Genomic DNA, 12,856 nt, shown 5'->3' with positions numbered 1-12,856 from the left:
AAAGGCACAATATAGACCAGAATAAACCCTCTGCAGCACCACAAATCCAACTCAATGGTGTAACGTTGGAAAATGCCAATCACTTCTCCTACCTAGGCAGTTATGCATTTTAAATAAAAGGGCACATTCTACTCATGTGAAAACACGCTGATTCCCAGACCGTCTGCAGACCGGATTTAGAAGGTGATTGGGCGATTTGATTTGATATGTTAATTAGATGTTCTTATTGGAAAATTAATAAACGCTTTAGAAGGCGATTGGGCGGGATCTGGCCCCTGGGCCTTAGTTTGCCTACTCATGATCTAACGGTCTGTCAGCTTGTTTTCTCCTGCCTGCGAGGGCAGGACTCGAACCAATGGCTTCAAGTCACAAGAAAGGAGATTCCAACTAAACATCAGGAAGAATTTTCTGACAGTGGAACAATCTCCCTCAGGAGGTTGTAGACTCTCCTTCCTTGGAGGCTTTTAAGCAGACTGGATGGCCATCTGTCATGAATGCTTTGGTTGAGATTCCTGCATTGCAGGGGGCTGGACTAGATAATCCTTGCTGTCCCCTTCCAACTCTGCAAGTCTACGATTCACCAGTGAAAGACGCCAGTTTCACGTCTTGGCATTTCAAGGCATGGCTCCCATTTGAAGCCCGAGTGAGCTACTTATCCATCAGTGCTGCAAGCTAGAAAACCTACAGAAGGCGGCTTTCTTTTATACCATTCTTACCTCTCTCTTCTCTTTTTTTGTAATCATCATCATCTAGTAAATTACACAGGACATAGAGAGGAGTTATACAGGCACCCATCCTAATTCAGTGGCTGATCTATAGGTAAGGTAAAGGGACCCCTGACCATTAGGTCCAGTCGTGACCGACTCTGGGGTTGCGGCGCTCATCTCGCTTTATTGGCCGAGGGAGCCGGCGTACAGCTTCTGGGTCTTGTGGCCAGCATGACTGAGCCGCTTCTGGCGAACCAGAGCAGCGCACGGAAACGTCGTTTACCTTCCCGCCGGAGCGGTACCTATTTATCTACTTGCACTTTGACGTGCTTTCGAACTGCTAGGTTGGCAGGAGCAGGGACCGAGCAACGGGAGCTCACCCCATCGTGGGGATTCGAACCGCCGACCTTCTGATCGGCAAGTCCTAGGCTCTGTGGTTTAACCCACAGCGCCACCCGCGTCCCATGGCTGATCTATAGCTGATGGGGAAAAGATTCCAGTGACCTCTAGGAACAGAATCTGCCTTAAACAGTCAGGCCACTAATCCACTAAGCTCAGCATTGTCAACACTGGCAGTATCTCTCCAAGTTTTTAGACACGTTTTCTCAGCCCTACCTGCAGATTGCAAGGGCCAAATCTGGGCCCTTCCCTGAGCAAAGCATGCTGTACCGCTGAGGTGCAGTTCTTTCCTCTGGCAGATCTTGTCCATTTCACTCCGCATTCCCACCACCCACAATTCAAGACCTGCAACATGCGTATCAGCAGGATCTGGCCCCATCCATAGAATCATAGAGTTGGAAGAGACCACAAGGGCCATCGAGTCCAACCCCCTGCCAAGCAGGAAACACCATCAGAGCACTCCTGACATGTGGTTGTCAAGCCTCTGCTTAAAGACCTCCAAAGAAGGAGACTCCACCACACTCCTTGGCAGCAAATTCCACTGTCAAACAGCTCTTACTGTCAGGAAGTTCTTCCTAATGTTTAGGTGGAATCTTCTTTCTTGTAGTTTGGATCCATTGCTCCGTGTCCGCTTCTCTGGAGCAGCAGAAAACAACCTTTCTCCCTCCTCTATGTGACATCCTTTTATATATTTGAACATGGCTATCATATCACCCCTTAACCTCCTCTTCTCCAGGCTAAACATGCCCTTAGCCGTTCCTCATAAGGCATCGTTTCCAGGCCTTTGACCATTTTGGTTGCCCTCCTCTGGACACGTTCCAGTTTGTCAGTGTCCTTCTTGAACTATGGTGCCCAGAACTGGACACAGTACTCCAGGTGAGGTCTGACCAGAGCAGAATACAGTGGCACTATTACTTCCCTTGATCTAGATGCTAAACTCCTATTGATGCAGCCCAGAATTGCATTGGCTTTTTTAGCTGCGCGTCACACTGTTGGCTCATGTCAAGTTTGTGGTCAACCAAGACTCCTAGATCCTTTTCACCAAACCATCTTTGGAGATACAGCAGTGGAACAGTCTTTTTGCTGGGCCTCAGCCCACTGCAAGCAAGTTGGATCTATTCACTGCCGTGTGCACGATTCAGCCTTCAGCCGGCATTGCGGTTTATGGCACAAACACGCAAACTGAATGCAGAATCCTGCGTTGACCAGCTTGGCCAAGGATTTCACAGGAAACAACAAAATTTACTAAGACGATGGTCAAGGAGGATGCTCTTCTTTCTTTCCACCAGCAGAGGAGGCTGAAGGTAAATAAATCTCCCCTTCAGGAACAAGAACTGAATAGTTCACATGTACATTTGACAGAAAGCTGCCATCGTGTTTTTAAAAAACCCAAACAAACAGGGCTGTGCTTTCGATATTCTAATTACAGTATAAGAATCAAGATTGGGCATAAAAATACACACTGCCCTGTCATTTGGAGAAGGATCCAGGAGAATCTACAGTGGTACCTTGGGTTACATACGCTTCAGGTTACAGACTCCATTAACCCAGAAATAGTGCTTCAGGTCCAGAACGTTGCTTCAGGATGAGAACAGAAATTGTGCTCCGGTGGTGCGGCAGCAGCAGGAGGCCCCATTAGCTAAAGTGGTGCTTCAGGTTAAGAACAGTTTCAGGTTAAGTATGGACCTCCGAAACGAATTAAGTACTTAACCCGAGGTACCACTGTAATTGTTTTGAACCCAATTATTTTGCCAGAATCTTCAGAGAAGGGTTTTTCAGGGTTTCGCTTCCCAATCCTTTCCCAGAGATTGTACTCCCAAATCTGGCACGTCCAACAAAAAGTGAAACTACATAAAGAGTGGAGTGGAGAGGGCTTTTGGCACTGCAAGATCAGCAACAACAAAACCACTGCCACCCAAAAGTGGTGTAGTGAAAGAGCCCACTTATTAGCCGAAGTAGAGGATTAACATGCCCCATTCAGCATTCATTCGATTGCTTCTAGCAGTTATCCCCTCCTGAGCACTGAGAAAAGAAGAGAGAGATAGATAACATGGGCCCAGTTCACTTGGAGATCACCCAAAAGAAATGTTCTTAGTATTATAAATATGGCTGTCACAGGCAAACTGGGCATCCGCCTCTAAAGGCACACACACTAGACATGGAGGGCGGACCAAGTTGCCAAACACCTTTAGGCTCTGAAGATTCCTTTGCAGGTTCTCTCGTGAGTGCCTGCACAGAGATCACAATGAAGAATCGAGAATGGGGCGGCTTTAGCCTTAGCGCCTACCCTCTCTCCATGCCATTTCTGAATGTAGAAGGGAAACCTGGAAACATTAGAAGTTGTGACTGGTCTCAGAGCCCCATGGCATTTGTTGGGGAAACTTATGTGGCGACCTTCGGATATCGCTGGACAACATCTCCCATCTGAGAGGCATGACATGGGCTACTCCTGCTGTATTTTCAAGTGATGTATCTCCCAGCCTGGGGCCTTCCATGGTTGGGGGTGACGCACGTTTCAGTCCGAAACCTCTCGAGGGCAAGACATTGGAAAAGGCTAGTCTACTGAATGTCTGAACATCCATGCCCCCTTCCCCCATCACTAATTTAGGGGTTTACCACTTTAGAGGTTTTCCTATAGTAAGCACTCTGCCTCCATGCCCACCTATGTTTTTTTTGTCAACTCCAAACAACCGCACTCATCTCTCACACACAGTAAAGATCAGAGTCAAAAAAAGTATCACAAAACGAAACAGGATTGTATTTTACAGCTTCTTACTATGTACAACCATCATTGGTTCATGTTTTTTTAAAAAAACCAACCAAGGTTTCATCCAGAAACACACAAGATATATCTTAACACAGAAGACGTTTTGGGAAAAGAAATGGTGTCAGGGGTACTGGATTGTGACATCTGGGGATGGGAAAGCTTTGGTGTGTTGTGGGAGGGACTCAAGCTGGGATTTATTTTTTTAAAAATCCATCTACACGACAAAAAGGCTTTCATCCAAGGCAGCCACACACGTCCGTCATTGGGACATATTTATGCAAGTTCCAGTGAAATGAATGGGAGGTTCACATGTACCTGCGGGGACAATTGTGCTGCCCCCATTCATTTCACTGGGACGTGCGCAGGTGACATTCCTGCTGGGCTTTGTGTACAACCCACAGACCTCGCTGACCCACCTCTGTCCTCCCAAAAAGCTGCCTCTTCTGTTTGACATGGAAAGGGGTTTCCTTCTTGCTTTTCCGGCCTTATGCCACCGACTTTTATGGTTAAGCATGTGGACTGCAAAGTCTATTTTCAACTGCTGTTCTACTCCTGTGATACCTTTCTCTTAAGAAAGATGACGTCTTAATTCCGGAGAGAGAAATTTAATAATTGACAAAATAGTCTCTCTACTCTAATGTAGCTAAAGGCATTTTGTTGAAGTTCTGTCCTAACCCCACTGAGCTCCAAACAGGTCTCATCCTGAAGTCAACCTTTTCAACTTTTGCCTTTCTACTGCCATCTGTGGGTCTTTGAGCAATCGTTGCCTTTCTGGCATTGATGGGGTCACATCTACACAGCAAACCTGAACTGGTTTCAACATCATAGCTTCCCACACAAGAAGCTCTGAAAACTCCGGAAAAGGTCTTAGGCTTTCCTTAAAGATCCCTAACATTCTCTGTCAGAGAGAATCCCCCTTGTGGAACACCAGGACAGCTAAACTTGTTTGAAAACAGGTTATATTTCACTGTTTGTGTTCCGCAGGCTGCCATGCTCTAAACAGCTAGGAGTCACTTTCATCGAGGACACAGTAAGACAAACTGAGTATTGGAAAACTAAAAAGGCTCAGTTGCTTTTCAGAGGTAACACACCAGGTGGAGTCCAGGCAGAGTGAAATAAAATGCTTGCCAGCTGACAGGCCAAGGTTCCCACTATTCATGCTTCAGGATGGCCAAGGTGGTAAATAAAGCTCTCTCCCTACACAATCGTTATTTTGCTCATTAAGAAGCGCTTGGGGGAGGGACTGGCTTTCCTTTTGAAGCTGACCGGGGGGGGGGGGAATCACCCCCTTTTCTCTGCCCTCCAGACTCCTTCCAGGAGCCATAGCTTGAGGGGACGAAGTCCAAGGGGTGGAAGCCAAGCAAAGAGGCCACGGCGTGGCTCAACAAAGCCTCTTCTCCCCTCTAGAAGGTGTTCTTTATCTTGGCCGCCACCAGCACCAGGATCTCCCCAATCTTGCTCTGCCAGTTGCTGATGTCCTTGGAGACCTCACACCACAGCTCTCCGTGGCGCGGCTCTGCGTTTTCACAACGCTTCCTCACCTCCTCTTGCTGCTCCTGCAGGGAGAAAACAGAAAACAGCAGAGGAATCAGCTTTAACCATTGACGTCCAGAAGGATCCCCAAGAACGGTGCAATTCTAGATATCTTTACTCAGAAATGAAGTCCCACTGCACTCTGTGAGGCTCACTCACCAGTATGTGCATTTAGGACTGCAGCTTAGAAGGAAGCACATGTTTCTTCCTAGACTCTGACCTGTTATGTGGGTTCAGTTTCCCTGGGCTGAGAAGGCCAATCCACCCCTCTCTATGAATTCCACAGTCCTCAGTCATGTGCATTCAGTTACTGAAATGACTGGCAGTGTTGGGGCCAATGGAAAAGCTCACCGTTGCAAAGGGGATGCCCTGAGATCAGCCCGAGGAGTTGTGGAACCACAGGCTGGGAGTACTGCACCCTGCTTCCACGTATGAAGTAGCAGGTACATTGCCCAGCACGTCCTTTTTTAAAAAAGGCCTTTGCCAGAGAACGGCTGAAGCACTTGAAAGGAAGGGAGTGACATCCATCAAGAAGTGCTCTTTCGAGAAAGGCAGGCCCTGTCCAAGGGGAGAGATATGGAGCAGGTGAAGGAACTCCCATGAGATCCTTGCTCACCCTCCCCAGAAGATCACTGAAGCGCCTTCCCAAGAAACATGGAATCCTGCTCAGCCTCAACTTTTGCAGACTTGGAAAGGGAAAGTAGCAGGAAACTGAGGTGCCCCAAATCAGCAAAATCTCCTCAGCGGGTCCAATTAAAGATTGGCAGATCCCTTGAAGTTACCTCTGTGCCATGCTGAAGCTCGAATTTGTAGAAGAAAGCCCAGGCGTCCCCTAGGTCAGAATCGATCTTCACTGTCCGATGGAACCACTCACGAGCCTTGGTTATTTTACGTTCACTCCAGAACAACCTATGGAGGAAAGAGAGTTAAAGAAGTAGGTGAGCTGGGGAGACCAGCAACACCATTCTGATAACACATTATGCATCGGGGCATTTGCCTTGACCAGTATCTAGTCACACAGCCTATGCAGAGGAAACAACTTTTGGAATGCTCTTCAGAATATTATATTGGCCTTTGCAAGGAGATAGAATGCAAATGCTAAGCTGCCTTTTAAAAGATGAGTCACTACAGGGAAAGCAGTAAATCATCTCTAGCCGAGCCAGAAAGGACCCTCTTTAGTTTATTTGTGCAATGCTCATCCACCCCGCAGCACTCCATTCAACACCTGCACAGCAGTCCCATCAACGAGGGATAGAGAAAGAGCGACCCTCCAAATGCTGCCGGGACCCCAATATTTATCAGCCGCAGCCAGCATGGCCAAAACTGACAGTAGCTGAAAGCCCAATAATACTAGGAGGGCAATAGGTGCCCCAACTCTGCCGCAAACACACAAACAGACCTAACTCGGCCTGCTGCCAACCGGCAGGGGGATTAGGAAATGGAAGACTGTTTAGATTGCCGATCGAACGAACGATGGGCACCGTGCCGCAGAAGTGGTTCCTGTGCGTGCCCCGTGGAAATGAATGGGAGCTGCGTCAAGAGACACGCTTGGTGGACTGTGTACAATGCTGAAGTCTGCAACCAAATGAGATCCCCTTCTCCAACAGAGCACAGCTGTTAACTACGGAAAATCCACCTGGGAAGCAGCCAGGCACAGCTGTGGAGAGAGAACTAAGGGCTATGCTTAATTCCAGAGCTTTTCAGCCTGCATGTTCTAAAAATCTGCTTGTGCACTTTTAAGATTTGTCCCCCAATGAACCAGCTGCACTGGCTTTTGTTTTGTTGTGTTGTGACAGGGGTCAATTTATGCACATCAAAAGACAGGCTCAGTCAAGACCAACAAATCTCAGTTGCTGTGATTTGATAGAAAGGTTGCCTGCAAGTCTGAGCTGCATGACTGCGGCTTTGGATTGTGGCTGATAAGAGGAAAGAAACACTACCTGTAAGATTCACACCTGATGCTCTTGAAAGTCATTTGAAAGCCCATGGATTATGATGGGTTGCACCATATCACAGGGCAGGGACACAGGTCACTAGGGCTGTGAAACATTGCTTAGATGACCAGCAAAAGCTAGACGGTTTTTGTAGAGAACTACATGAACTCCTCATTTACCCTGAAATCTCTCAGGAACCTACCCATTTGTCTTGGAGTTTAGACTCTCCAAGCCAAGCATTCCAGTGGTTTTGAAAATTTCTATCTCCATTCGTGCAATTTTCTAACCCTTTTGCTATCTTTAATCCATCTGCCCTGGGATTTTTTAAGTTAACAAAGTTGGGGGTGGGGTGGAATCATTTCAAAGATACATGTACAGCCAAGTAAACCTTGAGCAAATTTAACTTATCATAACAAATTAGTAGTGCTGATCGGGTCATGCACTAAACAACCCCACTCCTGAGTGTCTGTAGCAGAACGCGAGCAAACTGCAGGCAGTTCTGAGGGGCAAATGCTCCAGCGCCATGGGGCAATTCTGGCCAGGTCTGTTGGGTCTGTATAGGGAGAGCATGCTAGAGCACAGCCAACCTAGTGCGTTAACAGGGGAATATCAGGAGGGCAAGCTGCCCTTGTGAGAAGACTGTGTCCACCTCTACTCATTTTCCATTCAAGGAAAACTCCCGATATTCTCAGAACACAGTTTCAAAGCCATTGCAGTACTTGATAATGGCTGACAAATGTGCTAAAAGCATTCCTGTGTAGACAGGCATATCAAGTTGCTTAACAGCTGAGGGAATTTTAACCTGTTTTAATATTTAAACTTTTGCACATTTTCAAGAAGGGTAGTGAATTTACTGTTTTATCTCTTTGTAAATCACTTCAATTGTGTGTTTGTTTTTTTACAATCAAGCAGTGTATAAATTTTATGGAATTAAATAAGCAAGTAAGTAAGTAAACAAATAAGCCAATGTCAGCCACTCCAGCATAGGCATCAAAATCAAATCATATGCAGTTTGCTTCAACTTATTAAAAGTTGCTCAAGCTGGAGATCCGGGATTTGTACAATGCTTACTGACTGTTTTTAACACAACACATAATTTTTGTGATTTACCACAAGTCTTTAAAAATGGGAAATGTTTTCTCCAGAAATGGGGAGTATGAAAGGAAAAGGGGAAGAAGAGCTGTGCAGAGCATGTGCTGACCGCTCCTAACTTCATGCAACTTCTTGATCGCTCAGCCTTTAAGCAAAGTCCACCAAGGGGACCTGATCTTTCTGAACTACTTAGGATTCCAGACTTTTCTTATCCAAAAAAGGCTTTACAAACCCTGCAAGTCAGATTGCAAAGCAGACGCCGTTACTCACTTGGCCACAGCAAGGAGGACGTGGGGGTCGTGCTCACATTTCTTCAAAGCGTCCACACTCTTGGTCTTCCTCTGGGGTCTTGCCTCTAGGAAGATTGCTTCTGACCACAGGATTCCTAAAAGTCAAAGAAGGTTGAAGTCGCACCAGGTAACAGACAATGGCAAGCTGCTATTGCTTACTCACAGCAGGTATTATAACCTTCTAGCCAGGAGGCTCCCACACACACAAAAAGACTCCACCGTTTTAATTTAGGTAGTTTTGCATACATTTGCTGTCAGCAGATGCTCGGTACTTCTGTATCTCTCTTAAGACTAAAACCTCTGCAGGTGCTAATACTGGCAACACAAACAGAAGGGATTAGATTGTTGAGATCCCCAAACTGAACAGTGTGCTTCTGAATGATGCTTCTCACCTGTCCCTTTTTGCATGTCCCTGCTCAGAAGCAACCTCGCCAGGTGGAGTGGAGCTGAAATGTGAGCTTACCAGTAGGCCCTTCACAGCCTAAGACCCTCGTACCTATGGGACCGCCTCTCCCAGTATGCCCCACAGAGGACCTTAAGGTCCATAAATAGCAACACCCTAGAGGTCCCGGGCCCTAAGGAAGTTAGATTAGCCTCAACCAGAGCCAGGGCCTTTTCAACACTGGCTCCGGCCTGGTGGAACGCTCTGTCTCATGAAACCAGGGCCCTGCAGGATCTGATTTCTTTCTGCAGGGCCTGTAAGACAGAGTTGTTCCGCCTGGCCTTCGGCTTGGAATCAATTTGATTCCCTCCCCCTCTTCTTTTTTCCTTTCCCCTCCTGTGATGGAACTCCTATTTGGGGACTTCCCTGGCTTTTTTCTGGCCCATGTAGGACCAGTCTGGAAAGTTAGCCTTGGTGAAGACTTGAAGTTTTCATCCCGAAAAATGTTTTTGATTTGAGTTTCCATTGAAATGAGGCTGTATTTTAATGTTGTATTTTAATCTTGTTTTTAAGTTGTATTTCAATCAATTTGTTTTTATATCGGGTGTTAGCTGCCCTGAGCTCGGTCTTGGTTGGGGAGGGTGGGGTATAAATAAAAATTATTATTATTATTATTATTATTATTATTATTAGGTGAACAGCTGTTGCTTACTGGGGAGGGGAGATTGGGCTGGTGATGGGGAGGTTGGTGTGATGCAACCACACTGGAACAGCCAATGCAACACTCAAGCACTGCGCTGACTTCCCCACCAGCTCATTCTCCCAGGTAAGCAACAGTGACCCTTTGTACCTGCCAGGAAGCTAGCACAGCAGCTCTGCACCACCTGGGGAGCCATTTCTGCAACTGTGGTGCAAAACTCCTTGCCCCAAAAGGTCTCTCCCCAGCTGCCCTCTTGATTAAACTTCTGCAGTTACAAGAACTGTTTGGCCTGAATTTTGTTTTGACTCTTTTCCCCCTGTGCTTTCTAACAAGCTTGAGTTTTGAGTTTTATCGCTGTTTTTCCATACTTGACTTTTTTTTAAAAAAAAGTTATCATAGGCAAGTTTTAATCTTTGGTGTTGGGTTCAAGGGGGGAGGGGGGAGAGAGAAAGACGAAAAGAAATAAACTTGGGGGGAAGGGCCGTAATTCAGTGGCAGAGAATTCGCTTTGCATGTAGAAGGTCAGAGGTTCAACACTTGCCGTATTCAGGTAGGGCTGGGAGATTCCCTGACCGAAACCCTGGAGAGCTTCTGCCAAGCACTGTGGACAATACTGAGCTAGGTGGACCAGAGGTCTGACCCAAGGGAAGTAAAAAATCAACACATAAAGGGCGAGGGGGAATCCAAATAGCAAATCGTGACATCCAGCAACTCGGAGCATGACACCCTGTTTTGTGCAAGGAAGCAACACAGGCAAGCTGCCCATTTGGGCTTGGGCTGAGGGGGAAAGATCCCATGTGGGCTGGGAGGGGCTTGGTTTGTATTGCGGCCACCACGCCATCTGGATAGCCAGGATGAGCTCAAGCAGCACACCTGAATCTTGCAAAGGAGACCTACACAGATGTGCTTTCATGACTCTTTGTTTTAAAGCAGGCATAGGCAAACCTGCCCTCCAGACTACAATTCCCATCATCCCTGACCACTGGTCCTGTTAGCTAGGGATGATGGGAATTGTAGTCCCAAAACATCTGAAGCGCAGAGTTTGCCTGTTTTAAAGGGCTTTATATCCTACATCTGCAACCAACCCACCCTCCCCAAATCAGCCCCTTCCTTCATTTAATTACTACGTAGATAAAAAAGAATTTTTTTTAAACATCCCGGTGATTACTACAAAAGAACATTTATTCAGTCACTGCATTCATTTCTCAACATTCAAGGACTAAGAAATAAGCCCCGGTGGGCTGAACTGACCATTTGCAATCTCTTTATTTGCTTAGTATCAAAGGAGGGCTTTTTCTCCATAGGTGGCGGCTTGGCATAGAAGATAAGCGTTAAGGTTGCTCTGGGCACTTTTGGTGTGGGCAAGCCAGCCATTCATTAGGACCACCCGTAGAGAATTTTAACTGCCACAGATAGACCCACACAGAGCCTCTCTCAAGCATCAGCTCTCATCTCTTCAGAGATAAGCAAACAAGACTGAGTACAAGCCTCCAGAGGGAGATGTGTCAGGAAACTGAAACATGCACCATCTGGTAGACGTCTGATGAGTTTCGAAGGAGAATGAGGCCTAGGTAGACTGGGGTTTAGTGGACCAGAAAGAGGAATGGCAATGTCAAAGTTCAAACCCATGGATTGCCCAATATCTATTGGCATTGAGGGAATAACCACAGATCCTGCTCACACTTTATGATTGTCCTAATGGCCAGGACAGGGGAAAGGATGCTATGGAAGTACAAACTGCAGACAGGTATCATGTGAGGGCGGGCCTCACACAGTATGAAGGGTGGGCACATTGAGCTTGCTTTAGTGCCAGCTGGCCTAAAGTTGTGGTGCTAATTGAGAGGGTTGTGTTTTTAAAAGAAGTCAACTCAAAGGTTAAGCAAAGGCCAACACGCGAAAGAGAAAGGACCCCTCTGTCACCTGAGTTGGGGCACTCTTGCAGAGCCTTGGCCATCAGCGTATTGGCGATGTTCTTCAGTCCAGCTCTGTATTCTAATCGCACGGATTCCAACCTGCGGGAGGGAAGAGCACGACGTTTCAAGGTTAGCAAAGCTGCAGGAGATTTCTAAGAAATGAAAGACACGGAATCTCCATAGGCTCACCACAGGTCTTGGTTCTTTGGATTCTTTAAGCGAGACTTCTCCAAGATGGCTCTGGCTCGGGTGAGCTGGCCGACCTTCTCCTCCAGCCTGGACAACAGCAGCCAAAGGGGTATGGAACCAGGGCATTTCTTCAGCTGTTTGTAAGGGAATAAAGCCTTACTCAAGAAGCCACAACCGTGCACATAATTGTAGCCACAGACACTTCGGTTGCTGAAAAGACCTGTGGCTACAAACTCTATTTATTGGATTGGACTCTTTTCATGGCAGGAGGAATTATCTCTGCACCATCATGGAATGGGGGTGGGGAAAACAAGAATTTATTTGTCCTTAGGCAACTGTTCCCGTTAACAAGTCCAAGCTGGGCACGTCTATAGAGAGTCTGGTTTATCGATCAGATACTTAAGAGCAGCCTCGCTAGTCAGTCACTTTCCCGGAACAACTCATTAATCCTCACGGACAACATCTGTCCGAGCCAAACAGTAACGCAAAAGCATGCAAGAATTACTGGGGTGGGAGTGAGAGAAGAACTGCTGGCATGCCTGATAAAACGTTGACACCGACTGCAAGGTTGATGCAGTGGCTGCAATGGTCTGAGCCAGGAGCCTGACCTCTGATGCTCCTGTTTGGCTTTCCACAGGGATGCTCGACTGCAGAGGCTACTGCTGGAGCTTTCCATCTTCTCCCCAAGGAATGAGGAAGAGGTGGGGAAGAGGAAAAGGAAGCAGGTTGTGCCCTTACCCCTTGGTTATAGGCATCTCGGGCTTTTTCTATCAGTTCCTCCTGCTCCTCTATTTGCCCCTTCATCATCCACAGCTTAGGGAAGTCTTCGTAGTGCTTCAGCGCTTCCTCGCAGAGCTCCTGAGCTGCAGCAATGTTCCCAAGAACCCACTCGAGTTTGACAGACTTCATGAAGACCTAAGAGGATGAAGGTGAGGGGAAGAGAGAGATCA

The 12,856-nt window shown here is 47.0% G+C and overlaps 1 protein-coding gene across 1 annotated transcript in view; it reads right to left on the bottom strand.

Moving 5' to 3' along the window:
- Positions 1 to 3,841: 3,841 nt before the first annotated feature.
- Positions 3,842 to 12,856, bottom strand: part of PRPF6 (pre-mRNA processing factor 6) — a 33,079-nt gene continuing 24,064 nt past the window's right edge. The window contains exons 16-21 of the mRNA XM_081011078.1: positions 12,645 to 12,821; positions 11,907 to 12,040; positions 11,725 to 11,816; positions 8,703 to 8,817; positions 6,189 to 6,315; positions 3,842 to 5,429 (exon numbers count right to left, since the gene is read on the bottom strand). Coding sequence (XP_080867204.1) covers positions 5,277 to 5,429; positions 6,189 to 6,315; positions 8,703 to 8,817; positions 11,725 to 11,816; positions 11,907 to 12,040; positions 12,645 to 12,821 — 798 coding nt within the window. The 3' untranslated portion in view covers positions 3,842 to 5,276. The remainder of the gene's footprint in view (positions 5,430 to 6,188; positions 6,316 to 8,702; positions 8,818 to 11,724; positions 11,817 to 11,906; positions 12,041 to 12,644; positions 12,822 to 12,856) is intronic.

This window comes from Podarcis pityusensis (genome assembly GCF_964106645.2).
Source record: "Podarcis pityusensis genome assembly, chromosome: 6".
NCBI classification, from domain to species: domain Eukaryota; kingdom Metazoa; phylum Chordata; class Lepidosauria; order Squamata; family Lacertidae; genus Podarcis; species Podarcis pityusensis.
The sequence above is the reverse complement of the archived record's forward strand: the minus strand, read 5'-3'. Positions and strand labels throughout refer to the sequence as shown.